This window comes from Brassica oleracea, chromosome C2, assembly GCF_000695525.1.
Source record: "Brassica oleracea var. oleracea cultivar TO1000 chromosome C2, BOL, whole genome shotgun sequence".
Classification (NCBI taxonomy): domain Eukaryota; kingdom Viridiplantae; phylum Streptophyta; class Magnoliopsida; order Brassicales; family Brassicaceae; genus Brassica; species Brassica oleracea.
Window position 1 is genome coordinate 50,527,186 of NC_027749.1, and position 20,926 is coordinate 50,548,111.

The 20,926-nt window shown below is 36.6% G+C and overlaps 3 protein-coding genes across 3 annotated transcripts; 2 read left to right on the forward strand and 1 right to left on the reverse strand.

The window, feature by feature from the left end:
- The first annotated feature begins 1,365 nt into the window (after window positions 1-1,365).
- Window positions 1,366-1,981, forward strand: LOC106324532 (basic leucine zipper 43-like). The gene has a single exon (XM_013762487.1). It carries the CDS (start codon window positions 1,451-1,453, stop codon window positions 1,979-1,981), a length of 531 nt encoding a protein of 176 aa, XP_013617941.1. The 5' UTR covers window positions 1,366-1,450.
- Window positions 1,982-11,516: 9,535 nt separating this feature from the next.
- Window positions 11,517-12,843, forward strand: LOC106324903 (dof zinc finger protein DOF5.4-like). Its single transcript, XM_013762906.1, has one exon. It carries the CDS (start codon window positions 11,632-11,634, stop codon window positions 12,478-12,480), a length of 849 nt encoding a protein of 282 aa, XP_013618360.1. The 5' UTR covers window positions 11,517-11,631; the 3' UTR covers window positions 12,481-12,843.
- Window positions 12,844-19,737: 6,894 nt separating this feature from the next.
- LOC106324534 lies at window positions 19,738-20,490 on the reverse strand. The gene is made up of 3 exons (XM_013762488.1): window positions 20,306-20,490; window positions 20,144-20,240; window positions 19,738-20,040 (listed from the first exon to the last, which is right to left on the reverse strand). The coding sequence occupies exons 1-3, from the start codon at window positions 20,488-20,490 to the stop codon at window positions 19,738-19,740; spliced, it is 585 nt and encodes a 194-aa protein (XP_013617942.1).
- Window positions 20,491-20,926: the final 436 nt, after the last annotated feature.

Sequence of the window (20,926 nt, forward strand, 5' to 3'; positions counted from 1 at the left end):
TTGGAATGGAACGCGAGCTGGAACGGAATGCGTCTGATCGGGAACGCGAGTTGTAGCTGTCCGGGATGCAAGCTGAGAACAGATGGAGCTGAGGCTGAGTTCGTCTAGTATCAGGAATGCCTTAGGGTTGGGGCTGATCGGATGAACACGAGCTGGAACGCTTGCAAGAACAGATTAGGGTTCCAAAGCAAATCGGCGCGCACTGTATCGGTGCGTGAGGGCGCGTCAGTGGTTAGATCGACAAACGGTTTGCACTGACTGATTCGTTTCGGCAAGAGCTTCGATTTGATATCTTGATCGTTTTCTGGGTCCTTACGGTTTGGGAGAACAACATCTTTGAAGTTCTGGGGCAGATTCCTCTTTGTTTAGGGATTTTAGGGTTTTTAGTGATTTTGGTTTTAGGCTCACGGTGTTAGAGGTTATCGAGCTGATAACGTGTTATAAAACGAAGGTTTGAGAACTGATTGTTTCTATCTATCATTAATGAATAAGTGTTCCCTTATATAGGGGATTACAAGATAAGTAAAAATGAAAGAATCTAAAACCTAAACCCACTAGGATTAGGAAAACTACTAATACATAATAATGGAAAGATAACAATTACAAAAAGAAAGTAAAGATGGTTTCCTTTTCTACAAGCCGCCTCTCTCTCTCTCTCTTTCTCTCTAAGTCGTGGCCGACTCTCTCTCTAGGTATATGAACCGGTTATGGACCGGGACGGTTATGCACATCCACTAATTGATTTATAACATATTACAACTTTTATAAAGTTTCCAAGTCTGAAATGTTTGTAAGGAAAAAACGAAACAAAAGAAAAATAAATTGAAACACAAATAACATTCACGATAAATATTTGAAAAAAAATATTATTATGTTGTATATTTCAGCTGTTTTTTTTTTGGCACTCACAATTATTTTTTTTCCCCATGCTATTTATTTTAAATATCATATTCTTGGAAAAGTTTTATAGATGCTTTTTTTACGGTATATATGATCGCATGGGTGACAAAACGACTCATCCATCATAAGCGTAACAAATGCATTCACAATTTCACGTATGGTATTTCAAGAATCAAACGGTGGGTACGTGTCACCATCTGAAAACTACGCATGTTTGTTAATGGTAAACTCATGGCAAATAAAGATTAAAGACATTAAAACTAAACTATCCTAAGAAACAATAAACCACAAAAGATGTTAAACATTGACAAAGATGTTGAAATTAGTGATTTTTTTCCAAAAAGTATCACTGAAGATAAGTTAGTGGAGAGATTCAAATGGTGTCTTCACAGAAATAAATTTGTCATTCATTAAATAGCATCCAACATCTTAAGTTTAAGCCTACTAATCTTCGTATCTCTCCTATCTTTCTCTCTCTCTTTTGGTGTTTAATTTGTGCTTCCTGCATTAAAGAGAAACCATCTTCAATGTTAGACATCTAAAACCCTAAATGGAGTCTAGTGTCCATCGCTCCCATCACTGTTTCGATATTCTTGAAGGAATGTCGCCACAAGGCGATCATTTCAACTCAGCATTCCTACCAAACGCTAACTTCCATGTCTCACTACAGTCCTTACCACCAAACTCATCAACTCACAACAACAACAATCGCTCTCACTTAAACCCAACCATTTACCACAACGAGGGTCTCGAAAGAAGGGCGAGAAGAATGGTCTCAAACCGAGAATCTGCAAGGAGGTCACGTATGCGGACAAAGAAGCAAATCCAAGAGCTGCAGCAACAGGTGGAACAGCTCATGATATTGAATCATAACTTGTCTGAGAAAGTCATCCATTTGCTTGAAAGCAACCACCAGATACTACAAGAGAACTCACAGCTGAAGGAGAAAGTCTCTTCCTTTCAGCTTCTCATGGCGGAAATGCAAATACCCATGAGAATGGATGGCAGCATCAATGACCGGGTTGTGAATCATCTCAGAGGAGAGACATTGAACCGGACCAATGCTTTCTTTGGTAGGTAAAAAGAAAAGTTTCATGTTCTTGGTATGCTAAAGGCAGTAGTAATAGTAATACTATGATTGACTCGTATATGTAATGTGACTACTACACTAGCAATTGTTTGCATATCTGTATATAATAAATAACAACAATGCAGTAGAAAAAAAAGAAGCAATGCAGTAGAAACTGTGTAATCACATCACATTCTTGGTCTATGAAGCATATCAACTTAACACTGTTACTTATGGTTTCTTGCCTACATCAACTCTTCTTCTTCTTCTTTTTTTTTTTTTTTTTTTTACAACTATATAATTTTTTTTTTTTTTTTTTAAACTCTTCTTCTTCATCTTCTTAATCAAGGCACGGGTCTGCACAGAAACACGTGCAAGGCCACCTGAAAGTTATAGCCAATTAAACCAACAAAAACAAGAGCATTGTTCCATAATTACAACACAATCTAAAGCTTACTTGCTCGACAGAATGGTTTCACCATCTATTGTTGTTCTCTCCTCGCATTCATTCACTGAGAAAGACAAAAACAAGATTCAAAAGATCAAAACTGTACATGGTGAAACAATATTCAAAAGACCAAAACAAGACTCGGAGTAAATATTTTATCATTTAGAGTGGGCCTTGATGCTGATGATTAAGGCCCATGTAATATGACGTGAAAATATCTAAGCTCTTGTTAGTTGTTGTCTCACTTGTCATTGTCATGTCATAATCAACGTCGTCACAAGGTGAAGGGTCAAGGAGTGAAATACTCTACAAAACAGTAATATACTGTGACTAGCCAGTATAATGCATGATGGTTAGTGTTTCTAATTCTTGCATAATTAGATTTAGACATATCTTCATAATAACTGGTTTTTGACAAAACCTAATAATACATTTGTCATAGCTTCTGATATAATAAATCGAAATAAGGTCAGCCTGGACGATTACTTGTGGCTGTGCGGTACAACTCTGACCACTGTCTTTATAACGAATCTTTTAGCCAGTCCATAATGTTCTCTCCTTGCCAAGAGATGCATACACGCACACACAAATCTTTACTGCAGGCAGTGTATGTATATGTATGAGTGGATGTCAGTCTCATCTGTGTGGGGTATGTATAATTAATGGAAGTACGAAAAAAGAGAGCTGTGAGACGTTGACGGGAGATGGGCCGTGTGGGCCAATGAATTGCGTGACAGATGTCTTGAACTAGTTGGGACCCATGGGCTTGTAGAAGAGTTTCAATCTCAACCGACGACTGGACCTTGAGAATCGAGATCTCGATAGTGACCTTCCCACTCAATTCATTGACAAACAAACACTTCATATGTATTGGAGTGTAGTGTCTCAAAATAGGTTATTGATATTTCCATTTTTACACATTTTAACAGATTTTCTTATAGCTTTCAGTGCTTAACAAAATACCCATAAATGTATACGCTAGACTGCTAGTGTCAAATTTAGGAATTTATTGTATTAAATAAAATAGCTCTGTATGTATGACGGTAAGACGGTAACTGTTTTGTAGGTGTGTATATGGATTGTGAAATTACTAAGCTAGTAGCGAAGAACTCCTGTGTGCCAATGGTGTTCGTCGTCCTATCCCATTAAACCGGACTAGAGAAATAAAATAATTTGATTAGATACAAATCACATAGAACGTTTGACATTTTGTCGTTATAATAGTAATGATTTTACATATAAATACACTACCTTTGTTTGATTAGTTGTTCAGAGCCTTATTTCATGATGATTAGAAACAGTGGCGGACCTATAATCATTTATAGTTGGGGTGCACAATACCAAAAACGGAACAAAAATATATAAAAACAGATAATTTAAACACTTTCAAAATGATAAAAATACGTCAAATTATATATAAGAGTTCCTCTGTACTCCATGTGAACAAAGTTCACAGAATATCATTTCTTTTCTAGATGATACACTCTTTTACTTCTTAAAATAATGGTCAGGATTGTTGTTGTTTTTTTGTTAGATTAAAGATTAGCAATTTGTTTGGATGGTTTAATGTGTGTATGAAAAGAAGCAAAAATCCTTAGAATAGGAGATCATTTATTTGGTAAAGTGATCGACAATTTTTTTTTTTTTAAGTTCTATTCTATGAACAAAAATGTGGTTGATCAATTAGTAATTTTTTTTTATTTTTCCTTTTAAACATGTATTTCTGTTCTAATATAAAATATCAAATTAGATATGGATAATATAAACATTAAATTTGGACAGTTTAGTAATTTCAATTATGAATAAGTGTAGCTTTCAAAAAAAATAAAAAAATGGCGTAGTTTTCAAAATATAATTTTATTTAAAAGTGAATTTTTCCAAATTTTCCGTAAATGTTTTCATATCATCAAGTTTATTACTTATTTAACAGTCAGGCGAAGGATGAATGACATTTTATTGCGATGAGTGTATGGCATTAGACGACTGTTCATTTTGATGTTGAGTTTGTGAGACAATATCGACATATGGTATACTACGTTTGTTTTAAGGTTGTTATTTTGACCATATATTACGACGATAACGTTAGATATTTATAATGAAATCATGCTCATTGGTTCGATTACACATTTCAGCAAAAAAAAATAACGAAGGTTTAAATGCTTTACAAAAATTATGGTTTTAAGTTTTAACTAATTTGAACATTACCGTTTTCATCGTGGAAATAACGATTAATTGAAAAAACTAGGGTAATAACTATATGAATTAGTTATTACCTATGTTTGATGTTATTTACAACTCACAAGTCGTAACAAAATAGATAATTTAGCATACACACATATATATAATTTTTTATATATTTTGGGGTGTTCGGCGCGAGCCTAGATCCAATCGACTAATCTCATGAAAACATGTCCACCGACGCCAAACAGATCGAGTTATTTACAATGTGTATTAGATATTCATATCGTCTAACCACACAAACATATAAATTTGAGTTTGGTAAGTTTCAAACTTGAGGTGCTTTCTGTCATATCACTCTACTACGCTTTTGTGGTTACACACGTATATATAGATTTTTTTTTTTTTTTAGTAAAATGTTAAAATTCATTACCAATTTTCAGTTTTTGACAGAGGTACAGAGGACACAAGAGGTAGAACAACAGAAATAAAACTAAACAGAGACTCATGCATAACTATACAGGGACTAACTACCAACACAACAGCTAATAAGCAAAGGATACAACCAAATCGGAACACACTTACCGCAAAATCGAACCCGCAGTGATAACGAGAACTGAGCCCGGTAGAAATTGACTTGCCCGATGAACAGTTCTTAAAGATCGGATTTGTCAAGAATAGCTTGCAAGGACCTCCTAGCTTGCGGCCTTCACGGACAGACAGGTGCACCTGTTATTAAGTATTCCCACACAGACAAACCGAGGTTTATTTGAAAAGAACATGATGATTGGGAGCCGTTGAGGAGCCACAATCGTCGAGCAAAAACACGGGTTCGAAAAAACAACCACCCCGATGACCATATTAGCTCAATACCTGCACAAGGACAAAGGGGGACACTACCAACAAGCTCAAGAGACCATAGTTGGTACTGGGATATGCCACACCCCACAAATGGAGTCACCGACAAGCACCTAGAAGCCGTAGACCACCTCGACCCACCAAGCACTCTCGCCATTCGCTGCCGTCGAGAACCGAAGAACAGAAGCATTGAACTTGCATAGATAAAGCTCCGGTGACAATCAGAGCCAAAGACATTGAGACACAGAGCTAAAAATCTCAGACAAACAAGACGCCTTTGATGCTGAGATGACTGGCCAACGAAACCCGATCGAGGAAAGGAGCAGTAAGGAAGGACGGAGGAATCGAATGGAAACAGCCATAGACGACTGCTCCAACGAGAGCTCCGAGACCTTCAAGCGCAAGACCCAGAGACATGGTACCACCACACAACAGTAACCTTACACTGGACGCATCTCCAAGGAAAAGAGACCCTCCGGAACAAACTGAGACACTGGAATCAACGGCCGCTGCCCCAAGACACCCTAGAACAGCTAGATCCAGAGAACCCAAAGTCACCGTGACTCAGATCGAGACACCAAGCTAGGATCCCCACCGAAACAAGCCGGAGAAACCCCAAACCACTGCTCACCGCCGGATCTGAGCTACGGCTACTCTCTTCCACCATATGTTGCTATCTCAGAGGAGTGAAAGGGCGAAAATTTCGCCAGATCTGAAAATTTTCATCCTCTGAAACCCTAAAAAGCCGACACCTTCCGCCTCAACACCTACAAACCCTCGTTGCTGCTCCAGAGTAGAACGCCGCCGGAACCCCAACCTTTCAAATGGAGCTAAACATGCTGGACCCACCAGAGACAGAGACATATCGGGAGAGAAGAAGGAGAGATGGAAGATGCAAAGAGAAATCAAGATAAGGGGAGAAAGAGACGCTTCCGGCGCCGGCCCAAGAGACCATCGGACGCCGGAGCTGCACGGCAAAGCAAGGAGGTTGAAGGCTGATAGGTAGAGAGAAGAGAGAGGATCTGTGGGATTAATTTAGTGCATTTGACACGTATATATATATATAGTTCATTGTTATTACTCATCATTGTCTTTTAACAATAACAAAACAAAGACTAAAAACCGAAGGTTCATTGCTGTATATTGCTCATATATGCGTTTTGCATCGCCAACGCTAGTAATAACAAAACTAACAGCATACTTGACATATGAGCGATGACCACTCGATAACATCTCACTATAGACGTGCTTGCAGTTCTCGTTCTGCATTAGTGGTCCTATTTGTTCTTTCCACTAGAATACGGGTCAATTTCATAATTTCTGGAAATATTCGTACATCGTTCAAATGTTCACAGTATGAAACCATGATATATTTCAACCCAATGTATATTTCATATCTCAGTCATAGATTTTTAATGTGAACGATATATCTGATACAAATTAATAAGTTAAATCAAACAGTTTATCCTCCAAATTAGTTGAATGACTAATTTGGATAAAATAATGAGTAATTAATATAAAATTTTGATACTATGAGATTTTCAAATTACTAATTTGTATTAACACTTGAATTTATTTTGAAAAATCTAATAAAAAAAACTTTTGATAAAAAAACTTTTTATTACAAATAATAATTAATATTTATCTAGGCTTAACTCAAATACCTAAAAGTTCAAAATTATGGACGGTAGATATAAAAGATAGAACAAACAAAAATAGTTGTGATTGCCGATTGCAAGTACCAGACTTGTACACATACTCTACATTCTAATGCCCTAATAGTTTTGTAATGGTAGAAGAATACAGTGATGTGGCTGAATATGAACCACTGGAACAAGCCACATAGCTCTTGAATCAGCAGATAAAGCGGGGTGGCCGACAAGTCGACAATCCAATTCTTCCCGTTCTCAACCCTCCCGCGTGTCTTATTATCCTTATCAAACGCCAAGATCATTCCCAATATATACGAAAAAAATATTGGCCCACTAGTATTAGTGTAGATTTGTTATATATGCAACCAACCAAAAAACACCTTATATCTATTTTGTACCAGTGAACATGTTAATTATAGCTAGATTTGGTGAAGTAGTGAGTTTGACTGTTAGTACAAAAAACTAAAAATTCACACGGTAAAGACTGAAAAACAGTTGTTTAGACATATGACATATTGGGGGTGCTAAAATATTTATGTACATACATAGGCTGTAAGTTGTAACGGACCATTTTGGAATGAAATAATTAAGGGCAACTGCACCCGATATCTATGTTTCAAACATTATTTAGCTTACTGGCATATGCACTGTTGACAAAATCATAATCCCAATATTTGCCCCTATCTCTAGTATACTTCCGACATGTGCAGAACCTATATAGCTGGAGATATGACATCATATTTTCTTTTAATTATCTTTCATGCTTCTCTCTTTCTCCTCTGAATAAAAGCCTCATTCATCACCGATGTTATAACGCCTTTGATGTTAATCTGAATCTAGAGGACACGATTTTATCGGAGCTTCTAATCTACAGAGTTTTTTTTAAATGATTAAATATTAAAATGACGACATTAGAGATCTCGTGCTAATGAGGCCAGATATGATTAATACTCCCTCCTTTGGCAAAAATAGAACTTTTAGATTTATTTTTGTTCCAAAACGATAGATTTTCTAAAAAAATAAAGTATTTTTAGTAATTAATATTGAAAAGTTGTATAATTTTAATAAATATTAATTGAAAATATTTGAATTGTTAAATAGTATTGGTTGATATTTATTAAAAAAATGTATAGTAAAATAAATAATAAATTTAATTATAAACATTTATTATATTTTTAATATGCATGAATACTCTATAATTTTTTTTTGAGAACGGAGGGAATATTAAATTTCAGCATTCAGATCTTCGAGTCAAGTTTGTGTCGGTCTTGTTAGGTCCAGATTCTCTAGGTTTTAGATATTTGGATTCAATAGAATAATTATAATTATTTTTTTCTTCTGTTCACCCTCGAGACGAACACGTGCATTCACTAAAATGATAGCCAATAAAAATTTATCAAGTCAAATTCTATTTATAACAAAAGTAAAAACTTTAGAAAATAGTATTACTTACCAAGAAAAAGAAAGAAAAAAATTTTGACGTCGTTAACGCCATCAACTAAGTTCTAATCCCTAGGGTTTAGGTTTTATGGTTTAGGGTTTAGAGTTCACCCCCTTAGGATTTAGATTCTGGAGTTTAGTATTTTGTTAATCACGTTAACAACGTCAATATTTGTTTTCCTTTTTTAATTGATTTTTTGATTATTTTTAATTTCTTATAAACATAATATGACTTGAAAATTTTTATTGGTTATCATTTTAGTGATGAACGTACAATTCATAATAAAAACACATTACAATTTACTGATTTGTGTTCGGTTCGGATCCTGTCAAATCTAGTTGTCTAGGAACTGTTAATACTTGCTATTTTTTGTTCATAGTGGTTTTGGATCAGTTCGGGTAATTTGAATCCAAAATGACAAGAAAATCCCAAAAATACGTGAAATCCAGAAAAATTCAAAAATATTCAAACACCTGAAAACATACCTGAAATTTTATTTAAAATATGATCCGAAGACACGAATGTGGTAGGGCAAAAAACCAGAATCCGAAGAATCGAACCGAATCCGATCCAAAAAGTAATATCAAATCCAAACCGAAAATAATTAAATATCCAAACTGATTTAAAAACTCAAAACTTGAATAGATCCAAACTTAACCCGAATAGATACCAGCCCTTGACGAAAAATATCATAAATTTTATTCAATTATCTAAATTATATTTTTGAAAATCTAAATTTTACTCTGAAATTTAATATCTAAAAACCCGAACCCGAAACTTAAAATAATTTTTGTGATAGCAAAAATATACTATAAACACCCAGCTATAGGATTAAACCGTATAATTTTCTTTTGGTCAACTCAAGGATCAAAACGTATAAATATACTCATAAATTTATTTACAGGGCAACTACTTCCATGTGTAATTCACGCGCCCCTTTGTGAGTTTTGAATTTGACTTACAAATTGGAATATTGGTAAACACAAACGTCGCTTTCTACTTTACACGAACGACATCACTAGGGGACAAGATGGTAACTTGGCTTTGGTGCCTTTTTTTCTGAGTACCTAATTAACTTATTTTTTTGCATGATTTCCTAATTATCTTTCGATTAATGGTTTTCCAGCTAAATTGCCCAATAATTAACGTCAGACGCTATTATAAGTTATATGTTACCCTTCTTGTATTGAAGCAACGGATTTTTACCTTTTTACAGATGGTCTCCATTTAACTCACAATACAAAAGTCTCTGAAAAGTGAAAACAATGCAAGGCTATTCATCATAAGCTATACCGTGACTTCAAATTCAAAAAGAAGCTTCTCGTGATAGCACCTATTTATGTTATATTTCGAGTGTGATTGATAAAAGTAGGGCAACTAAGAAGAATAAAAATGGAGAAAATGAGCTAAAACAAATAAGAGAAGAAGTAAATTTCAAAGTAAACTTTTAAGGGTCTGACTGAAAATATTTGTCAATCAAGTGAAAGTAACTTTTATCTCTTTTAAGCCAGTCACTTTATTCTTTCACTGCCTTTGAAGTGAGAAATAAATTATGTTCGATTTTTTATTTATTTTTATTACTCTACATTTTTCCTTCTATTTACTCTAGTTGAGTTACTTTCAGTTATTCTAAAATTCACCGGTCACACTCTTAATCTAGAAAAAAACTTTACTCTATAAATATAAGAAGACAAAAAGATTTACTCTAAATCAGAGTAACTTTTTTTTTTTTATAAGTGGGCTAATGTTAGCGAACTCGTTGAAAACTACTTTTTACTCTACCAAAAATATTTTAAAAGTGACTTTAAGTTAGAGCTTGAGTTCTATACGCAAAATAAATTTCATATGTAATGATCTAATTCCAAGTTTAAACCTCACGTGGGATTGTGTATCCACATAAGAAATGATAATAGCATGAGTGCGATCTATCATCTATATATATCGTCCGTGGACTATGTCTCAGACGCATTATAGATTAAAATTAATTTGTGTCGCCAGTCAACCTATTGCATTTCATATTCACCTACTAACCATTATACGAGATCACTTATCGATTTAAAAATAAAGAGAAACATTGGACCTGAGATTACACATTAATTAGTATATAATTAAAATTTTAAAGAATTATAATTTTACTGTTTTGCACTGTTTCTAAAGATTTCAAGAAAGATAGTTGATTCTTTATTTATAATCGTTTGCTTAAAATACAGTACTATCTCATTACGTTCGTTGTAAGGTATTAACGTCTCACAGCCTCACAGGTCATATCTTCTCCATAACAAAAAAAAAAAGGATCTAGTAACAATGTAACTAGGGAAAGGATCCCGTCTAAGGTTGAGAATAACAACTGTTTTCTAAAAACAAATTGATTACTGGAATGTGCCGGGACTAAAAGGTAAACGAAACTAGAAATGTAAAAGATTGATATAAGAAATTTTATTTAAATCAAATTTTTATCGGTTCTGAATTCCTGGGTTTCAGGCTGAATAAATATATAAGTATTAAAAAAATCAATGTAGTTTGTTGTTCATAGTTCTCAAAAAGAAAAACAATGTAGTTTGTATCATACGAAAGCGTAGTAAACTATTCAACTTACAATATGTCGTAGTTAGAAAAATAATTTGTACAACTGAACATATCAAGAAAATATACATATATCCCAAAATTGCATTAATATTCTGTTGAAAATTTGAGATTTGATGTGAAAATAATAGATGTACAAGCACTAATTTATCAATCATTGGACCTTCGATGCGACTCTTATGAACAAATAAGAAAACAAAACCGAAATATATCAGTCCAAGAGATTAATAATATAAATGTAATTTTATGGGGCCAATTTTTTGGACTCAAAACTAACTTATGAATACAGTCATGAAGAGATTGTAAAATACAAAATATCAGAGGGGCAAAATAGAAATTTGAACAGAAACTGCCTGTTCAGACATATGAAAGATATGGTGCGTCAGAGTTTCAGAAACCTTTCCCATGCTTACTTCCTCTCTATATCTCTCCTTAAACAAGAAAATAAGTAAAACAAAAAAAATAACTGATTATAGAAATTTTTTTATCCTCTCACTTGAAAATGCAAGATATTCATGATTACTCGACGACCGGAGGCGGCGGAGGAGGAAGCACAGGGAGGTTTTACGGTGGGGGAGGAGGTGGCGATCGGAGGATGAGAGCTCATCAGAACAATATTCTTAACCATCATCTCAAGTGTCCTCGTTGTAATTCTCTTAACACAAAGTTTTGTTACTACAACAACTACAATCTCTCTCAGCCTCGACACTTTTGCAAGAACTGCCGTCGTTACTGGACCAAAGGCGGCGTCCTCCGTAAAGTTCCCGTCGGAGGCGGTTGCCGGAAAGCCAAACGTTCCAAGCCTAAGCAGGATCAGCCTCCGTCCTCCGCCGACAAACAACCGACTCAAGAAGCCGAGGAGAAATCAAGTAGCAGCGAGAGCTCTTCTCTTACCGCCTCTAATTCCACTACCGCCGCCACCGTGAAGCTTGCTTCCTCGGGGTTTACGGGCACGGATATGCCTAATATCAAACAGTACGGAAACGGTGTCGTATGGTCGACGTTGTTCGGACAGGGCTCATCGGACGGTGGAGTTTTCTCCGAGATCAACGGTATTACCGCGGCGATTGAAACGACTCCGTTTGAATACGGGGGTAGTTCCGTGAATCAACAGTGTATAGGTGATCATCTAAAGTTTGCAGGTAATACTGTACAGCAGCAGTTTGGGGATCGAACGGCTCAGGTTGATCCTAATATGGGATTTGAACCGTTGGATTGGGGAAGTGGCGGAGGAGATGATCAAACACTCTTTGATCTAACGAGTACCGTTGATCATTCATACTGGAGTCAAAGTCAATGGACGTCGTCCTCTGACCAGCAAGATGATCAGAATGGTCTCTATCTTCCTTAATTCTCACAGCTTATTCTTCTTCTTAACCCAAAATATACACATAAGGTAAGGTTTGATGAAGTTATTTTATTTTTACGGGGTCAAATTCGGGATTTAACTATATAAATATATGACTTTTTGTGAATTATTCATAAGTATAAAATTTACCTCTTGGTTCTTAGTTTGTTGAAATACCCTAAGAGTGCAAATTTATGTGGAATGGTTTTAATTTGGCTTCGGTTTACATATCGTTTTATATTTGATCAGATTTTAAGTTTTTGGGATTTTTTCTCTCTAATGATGTGTCTAGTAAATTTATATGTTGATTGGTCATACGAGACATTGTCTACTGCTTCTTTGATATGTGTGTACTTTTGTTTAATTCAAGTGAGTCGTTTAAGAGTGTGATCACTGATCAGCTTTAGAGAGTAGATATGTTAGCTCTTCCTTAAGCTGTGATAAATCTTGAATAAACAATATGGAAACTCGATGTCTTATTAGATGTTATCTCCGAAAACTCATAATATCGAGCTTTAGAGTCGAATAAAAGCAAGCAACTCTATGTTCCGCATCACAGCTTACACTATGTAACTGAAATAATAAAACTTCGTAGTATTAAATATTAATTCATTTATAGTAAACTATTAATTAAAAACTGCTCGAAAAATCTTAGGTTTGGATATTTTTTTTCTTCTATGGCGAAATAGAAAGTTTCGGGAAATTTGTACGGAAGAACGAGAGAGTCGTGCCGTCGCGTGGTTAAAGCCAATAAACTACGGTTGATTGCGCATGGGACCTACGTGCCAGTGTCCTAATCTCTCTCATGCGCTACTTGCATTCCACGTGGCTAGGACCAGGTCCCACTTCACGTGTCTTAACGTTGATGGCTGACGTACTTTAATCAATGGTCGGCTTGTCGTTTTCTCCAACTCCCATTCGTTGCTCGTAGAAGAAAGACTCCAAAGATCTAGAGTACGGATCTTCTGTGTTTAAGTTAAAAACACAACGTGTGCCATTAGATAAGTGAAAACTCTTAAACGCATGTATACGCCGTGTGATCTGAATGGTGTCAGCGCAAATCAATTGTGATGATGATAAGAGCATGTTTAACCAGAGATTCTTACGGTGAGGTTCTTATATTCCGCTAAGAACCCCCACCCTAAGAACCTTCCCATTAAACATGTTCTAAGAAGTCTATATTAGGTGGTAGGTAGGGAAACACTTGAGGGAGAGTAGGTCCAATAAGGCATATGTGCATAAGTTAATAGAATCTCATACAAATCACACACATGAAGGTTTGGTTGGGCGGTTGGGAGAGTTTGAGATTGTCTGTGGGTTTGTATGACTCCGTCAAGTTCACTAATCATTCTGTTCATAGATTCATGATGTCTATTGTAATTTTCATCGATCAACTTGTTTAAAAGACCTTCGAACTCCGAATGTTTTTTTAGACATTATAGTCTAATAGTACAAATTTTTTACACTATGTGAAGGTTCCAACTCTACACAAATCTTCGTGACTCTGAAGATTTGACCCACCATACTACGCAACTCTCGTCCATTTTCACACTTTTCCGTTGTGGAATGAGACGATCTTCATACTTGCTATGATCTTTTGGCTGAGGAGATTATGAATATAGATCCGATAAGTTTTTGTCTAAATTTAGAAAAAAAATTATATCCACATCTATCAAAATAAACAATGTCGTTCAATTTTTCTATCTTATGGGATTGTAACATCAAGATTAAAGCCGCTTGGAGTATCATTGGCAAAGACTTCACCACGGCTGTTCATTCTTTCTTCAGTAAAGGCTTCCTGCTTAAGGGATTGAATACAACTATTCTAGCGCTAATTCCAAAGAAGGCTACTGCAGAAGAGATGAAAGATTACCGGCCAATCTCTTGCTGTAATGTACTATACAAGATCATTTCAAAGATACTAGCAAACATGCTAAAAGGTACTCTTCCGCATTGCATCACTTACAATCAGTCTGCTTTCGTTAAAGATAGGTTGTTGGTTGAGAATCTTCTGCTGGCTACTGAAATTGTAAAGGATTATCACAAGGATGATGTTTCCTCTCGATGCGCCATGAAAATAGACATTGCAAAAGCTTTTGATTCTGTGAACTGGTCGTTTTTGCTCACCACATTGAAAGCCCTGCATATTCCGGATCAGTTTGTTAGATGGATTGAGTTATGCGTGTGTACTCCGTCTTTTTCAGTGCAAGTGAATGGGGAGCTTGCGGTTTTTTTTCAGAGCAAAAGGGGTTTAAGGCAAGGTTGTGCATTATCACCTTACCTCTTCGTCATCTGTATGAACGTTCTCTCGCGTATGATTGATAGAGCAGCTGAGAAGAAACAAATTGGGTACCACCCGAGATGTTAAAACATATTGCTGACTCATTTATGTTTCGCAGACGATTTGTTAGTTTTTACTGATGGGAAGAAAAGATCTATTGAGGAGATTCTGAAGATCTTTGAAGACTTTGCAGCTATGTCAGGTCTCAAGATCAGTCTAGAAAAATCAACTCTTTACACAGCTAGGATATCAGAAGAGCAAGAAGAGGATATATTGTCCCGATTTCCATTTGCTACTGGTCAGTTGCCTGTGCGATACTTGGGGCTCCCCCTCCTAACTAGAAGAATGACGGTGAATGACTATATGCCACTAGTGGAGAAGGTTAGAAGTAAAATGAAAATGTGGACTGGTCGTTATTTATCTCATGGGGGAAGACTACAACTCATCAGTTCTGTTATAACAAGCTTAGCAAACTTTTGGCTCTCTGTTTTTCGCCTTCCGAGTAGCTGTTTGAAGGAAATTGAAAGTCTTTGCTCCGCTTTTCTATGGTCTGGTCCGGAATTGAAGACCAGTAAAGCGAAGGTGAGTTGGAAAGATGTATGTCTTCCTAGAGAGGAAGGGGGCCTAGGACTCAGACCTCTCAAGGAAATCAACACAGTATTATGTTTGAAGTTGATCTGGAGAATAATTTCAAGCAGATCTCTCTGGATAAAATGGATCCAATGCTATCTCATTCGCAAGGGTTTGTTCTGGTCCATTAAAAGTAGCACAGTTTCGGGCTCCTGGATGTGGAAGAAGCTATTGAAGTTAAGAGAGCTAGCGATGTCGTTCCTTAAAATGGAGGTGAACAATGGAAGACATACATCATTTTGGTATGACTCTTGGTCTCGGTTGGGTTGCCTGGAAAATATTTTGCGAGATGGAGGGAGTATTGATCTAGGGATTCGAGAAAATGACTTTGTTTTTGATGTGTTGAATCATCATCGAAGAAGGAGGCATAGAGTGCAAGAGTTGAACGAGATTGAGGACGAGATTGAAGTTATTAAAAGAAGAGGGAATCAAGATGATGATATCCCATTATGGAGGAAGTCTGATAATAAATACTCTTAAGAGTTTCTCCACGAAGACAACATGGCTGTGCTTGCGCCAAGCTCAACCTCGATGTGACTGGAGCAAAGGTATTTGGTTCCCACACTCCACGCCTAAATACTCCTTTCTTGCATGGGTTGCAATCAAGAATAGACTGCAAACTACTGACAGAATTCAGCCATGGAATAGTACAGTGGATGGGAATTGTGTACTATGCCAAGAAGTGCAAGAAACTAGTCAGCATATGTTCTTTAGTTGTCGATATTCAAAAAGGATTTGGAAGGATATGGTGGGTGGAATTATGAGAGAAAGATTCACCTATGAATGGTCTGAGATTCTTGATGTGCTATCGCATACAAGGAATATGAATACAGAGAGCTTCCTCATTCGATATGCCTTTCAAACTCTAGCTCATTGTATATGGAGAGAGCGAAATGCTAGAAGACATGGGGGATCTCCTATGGTTGTGGAAGTGTTGTCAAAACTTGAAGATAAAATGATCCTCTTGAAGTTGTTTCTGGTAAAAGGTAAGGGTAAACAATACCTTGAAGAGAGTATGATCAAATGGTTTGAGACTAGAATTTGAAGAGCGAAGATCGAAGAGTAGAAGTTTATTATATAAGTTTGATATTGTCTATGTAAATATCAAAACAGAGGCACTTGATGTACTAAAGTTTTGTTTGAATAAATTTTACATTCATTCAAAAAAAACCATCAAGATTAAAAAATAAGGTTTTAGCGGTAAAACAATGTGGGGCTTAGGTTTTGGAGGTGGAACCGGATACTACAAATGACACCTAAGTTGCATAGTCAATTTGGAAGCATAGGACAGGAAAAGAAAAATATATAAAGTTGATGGTATGAATTCAGTATAACCGGAGGATGAAAGTGTTACATATACATTCTAATTTAATTGTTAGTACTATACTAACATTTAGTTATTGAAAAATGTAGTATAATAGTATTACATTTTTTTCTCCACCACGGAGCCACCGTGTTATACGTGGGTTTAAGGCATTGCAGTATTGCATTTGGTTATTGAAACGAGAGCGTTTTGGAGTAAGATGGGCATTATAGCTCGTAGGCCGTAATAGCTCGTTAGAACTACACCAAGACGCCTTCCAAGGACTTCATGATGAGAAGAGTAGGAGGTCTTACTTCTTGTACTTGTGTTTAAGGTCTTACTTCTTGTCCTTGTGTTTTTTTTTCCCATCTCCTATGACGTTTAGCATATGATTGATTGATACGTGGGGGCAAAAGATGCAAGACTTTAGTTAGATTTCCAAATTCGGGTTAAAATGTTGTTTTGATAATTAGTTCTGATTTTGGAGGACTGATACTTTGGACGCTTTGGTTGATTCAATTCAACAGGATTTCGAATCATGGATTGAGAAAATCTCATTGTTTTCCCTGTTGGTCCAATCAAACTTAGGAAGACTTTAGAAACCGACATGAGAGAAATAGTAAGAAGCAAGAGTATAAGTTGCAGCTGTTACCTTATCTTTGGCTCTAAAATACATTCAAATTTTAGCTCAAGTCATCAAGAAACATTTTTTGTTTTTGTTTTTTTAAACCATTAAGACATGAAGAAATCGGTTCTTCTTTTCACTTCTTGTCTAAATCGACATTGTAGATTATGTCCGCTGAGGATGTTTCTTTTACTCTGAAACAGAGTAACCCAAAAGTGTTGACGTTTTCAGACAGCATTGGAGCCCTAACGCAATCGGCTTTTGTTTCTTGGGTGATAAGTCATCTGATTTAGGCATCTGGACAGGGCTCCCTAGTCCCCATCAACACAACTACCAATCGCAAAATTATCAATTTATAAATCCTAGTTTCCAAACAAAAGAATCAAAACTGACTAAAACTAACCCTTTTGTTCCTATTTAAACTCACATACAAGACACGTAAGGGACCCTGCGGTCTTATAGGAGATGTGAAGTTTGACCTACAATTGATGGGCGTTTGGATAGTTAACGGGGTACACCATAAAACTTTGAAGTCTTACTGGAAGATAACTTGGACGAGCAATTTGGTGGATCTTTTATATAGAGTTATATATATATATATAGTTGTTGGGTATGGGCCTCACCTTCCCAAAAGGTCCACATGATAATTGTCCCGACACATGATCAAAACAGGTGAGCTCGGCTCGTCGACTCGCGAACCAGTAGTCGGCTCGACTTCAGACTATTTTTAGCCGACAGAGCGAACGACCGTAGGTCATCGGCTCGACGACTCGGTTCAGCGGCCCGACACCTCGGCCCAATCGTCGAGAAGGCCCGTTAGGTCAAGGCGAATTAGGTCAACAAGAGACCGTCTATAAAAGGAGGAGGAGAGGCAACGATGAGAGGATCCGCAAATTACTACACTCACTTTCGGCTAGATATAGGGTTTCATATCTTATCATCTCGCCGACTTGTACGGTCCGACGAACTAGCTTTCGCCGGACTAATTCCGATCACTCCCTTTCCCCTTTTGTAACTCCGTTTCGACTCCGTGATCTAATAAAACGCGTCTTTGTCTTGACCCACTGACGAGAACTCGTCTCTTTCTCTTTACTAGTTTATCGACAGTCTCAGTTCAAACAATAGTTATTAAGCTATGTATCATAATACTGGACATCATATATAAGAGAATGGTAAAATCATAATTAAAAATGCTTTGTTTTAAATACAATTTTTTTGTATAAACTATGTGTCATGTTAATGAATAGCATGTTACTAGAAACACTACAAGAAAACATATTTTTTACGAGGGCAATATTCCTTGTAAATTAGTTCGTAAAAGGGGTGTTACGATGAATTAACATCGAAACCTGTTTCGTTGTTAAACGTCCGTCGTAACGGAAGTTTCGTCGTAAACACGTGGTAACGTTTACGAGTGATTTTCTCGTAAAACGGAAGGAACCATTTCGTCGTAAACGGGACGTAACATTTCGTTGTAAAGTACTCGTATTATTTCGATGTAAACTCCATGTAACAGTTACGAGGATTTTACAATGCTGGACATGTACGCTCGACGTAAACTTTACGACTATGTTACGAGGATTTCGTTGTGATTACATGTAAAATTTACAACGAATTTACATAGTTTCTTACCATTTAATATTAAATTAAAATAAAATATGAAAATGAAAACATATTTTTAAAAACTATTTAAAAGTCATAACATAATATTTAAATCCATAATACAAAACGAAACAAATAAAAAAAACTACTACATATCATCGAAGTAGTCGGTGGCAGTGCTCGGTTGAGAACGGTCTGGATCGGCATCTTCGGGATTCCGTATTGGCATCCCGAGAGCTGCTCGTTTCTCATTTAGTGCTCGCTTCATGGTCGGGTTTCCCACCACCATCACGTCCCGCAGATCCTTAAGAGAGTCTAAACGATTCTGCTGGCTATCCATCCGAGCTCTCATCTGAGAGTTCTCTTCATCCCGTCTCGAAGCGTGTAAGGCAACTTCGTTAACAGAACCTATGTCCACTGTCTGTCTCTTCTTTCTAGGAGCCACCTATAAAGCATATTAATACAGTTAAATTTTATTAAATAGTTAAATTTAGTTAAATAAATTTATAAAGTTTTATCTCTTCGAAGATCCTGTCGACCTCTTCGGTGGTCAGTTTGACATGTAATCCATCGGGAGACTGCTGGGTTAATTGCGTCTCCCGCTCTTCAACCCGAGTAGCCACTACGTTGAAGAGTTTCTCCGATGCTGGATCCACAAAAATCCCGTCAGATGTGGCGTGAGTCATCTTGAATATATCTGACAGAGATGGTAAGACTCCCGTCTTCTCAAACTACAAATAAAAATTAAATAAAATTAATTATTAAAATTTAAATTAATTAAAAAAATTCAAAATAAATATTAGAAACAACTTACAGCTTCTAGACGGATTCCGGCGTGAGGTTTTTGTCCGGTTCTGTGAGCCATGGGCAAATGACCATCTTTGTCCTTCGTTCTTCGGGAAGCGGAGCACGAGTTGGCCTTACGGATCCAATATGCGATGAGATCATCCCATACTTCCTTAGTGAGCTTTCCTTCGTGAGCTCGTTGGGCTTTCCGTCATAATTGTAGATCTCCCACTTGTCCTTCCAATCGGAAACAGTGTTGGAAAGACGGGTCTTTGCCTTTGCAACAAACTCCCTCTTCACCCTCTTGGTGATTCTCATGGCCCAGTGCCACCTTTGCTGAAACAAACAAAATTTTGAAAAATTTAATTAGATATAAATATTTAATTAGGTTTTTGAAAAAATATATTACCGCAAAACATTTAAACCAAGTCGTCTTAACGTGGTCTGGAGTCTTGCTCCAATTCGGGTAGGCTTTGTCATAGTAGCCCTTGATCGTCTCTGACACGCTCCGGCCAACACAGTCGTTGGCCCCAAACCTGAAAAGAGAACCTAATTGTTAAAAAAAAAATTAATTTTAATGTACTAAAAAATAATAAGTAACCAATAAGTTCTTGGTGGTCTATCGGGATCCAGAACATCCAAGCCCTCTCGTTCAGGCTGGGCGAGCAAATCCTCCACTGTATATCTCGCGTATGGGGCATATGGAGGCACATGCAAATCTGGATGAACTGCACCTACTGGGACAGGCTGAGGTGCAGCGGCTCGAGGAGGAGGTGGTGGAGGCATATGAGGTGCAGGAGGAGGAGGACTTCAAGAAACTCTCTGAGATGTCTGAGAGTCCGGAACTGCCTCGGAAGATGATGGACGGAAGAAGATGTCCCGATACCATCATGAAACATCTGAGAGTAAGTAGGTGAAACAGGCTTTCTTCTATGACCCATCTAAATGTTTTAAAAAAAAATACAGTTAGTTTTATCATTAACGACATAATTTAAAAATATTATTCCGATACCTAACTAATCACCTAAACTAATTACCTATACTAACCACTTAATTTAATTACCTATTCTAACCACCTAAAACTAAACACATTTTTTTAAAAAAAAAATTAGAAAGATGGAGAGGTTACCTTAGAGGAGTGGAGAAGGATTTGGGAGGAATGAACGAGCAAAGCTCGTTCTGAGGCGCCGCCTATATATAAGAAAAGGCATTCCTCGTAAAG

Coding starts and splice junctions, on each gene's coding strand:
- LOC106324903 (XM_013762906.1), top strand. CDS start 11,632: ATGCAAGATATTCATGATTACTCGACGACCGGAGGCGGCGGAGGAGGA.
- LOC106324532 (XM_013762487.1), top strand. CDS start 1,451: ATGGAGTCTAGTGTCCATCGCTCCCATCACTGTTTCGATATTCTTGAA.
- LOC106324534 (XM_013762488.1), bottom strand. CDS start 20,490: ATGCCTCCACCACCTCCTCCTCGAGCCGCTGCACCTCAGCCTGTCCCA. Junction 20,241..20,305: donor AGACCACCAAGAACTTATTG/GTTACTTATTAT, acceptor TTCTCTTTTCAG/GTTTGGGGCCAACGACTGTG. Junction 20,041..20,143: donor GGAGCAAGACTCCAGACCAC/GTTAAGACGACT, acceptor TGTTTGTTTCAG/CAAAGGTGGCACTGGGCCAT.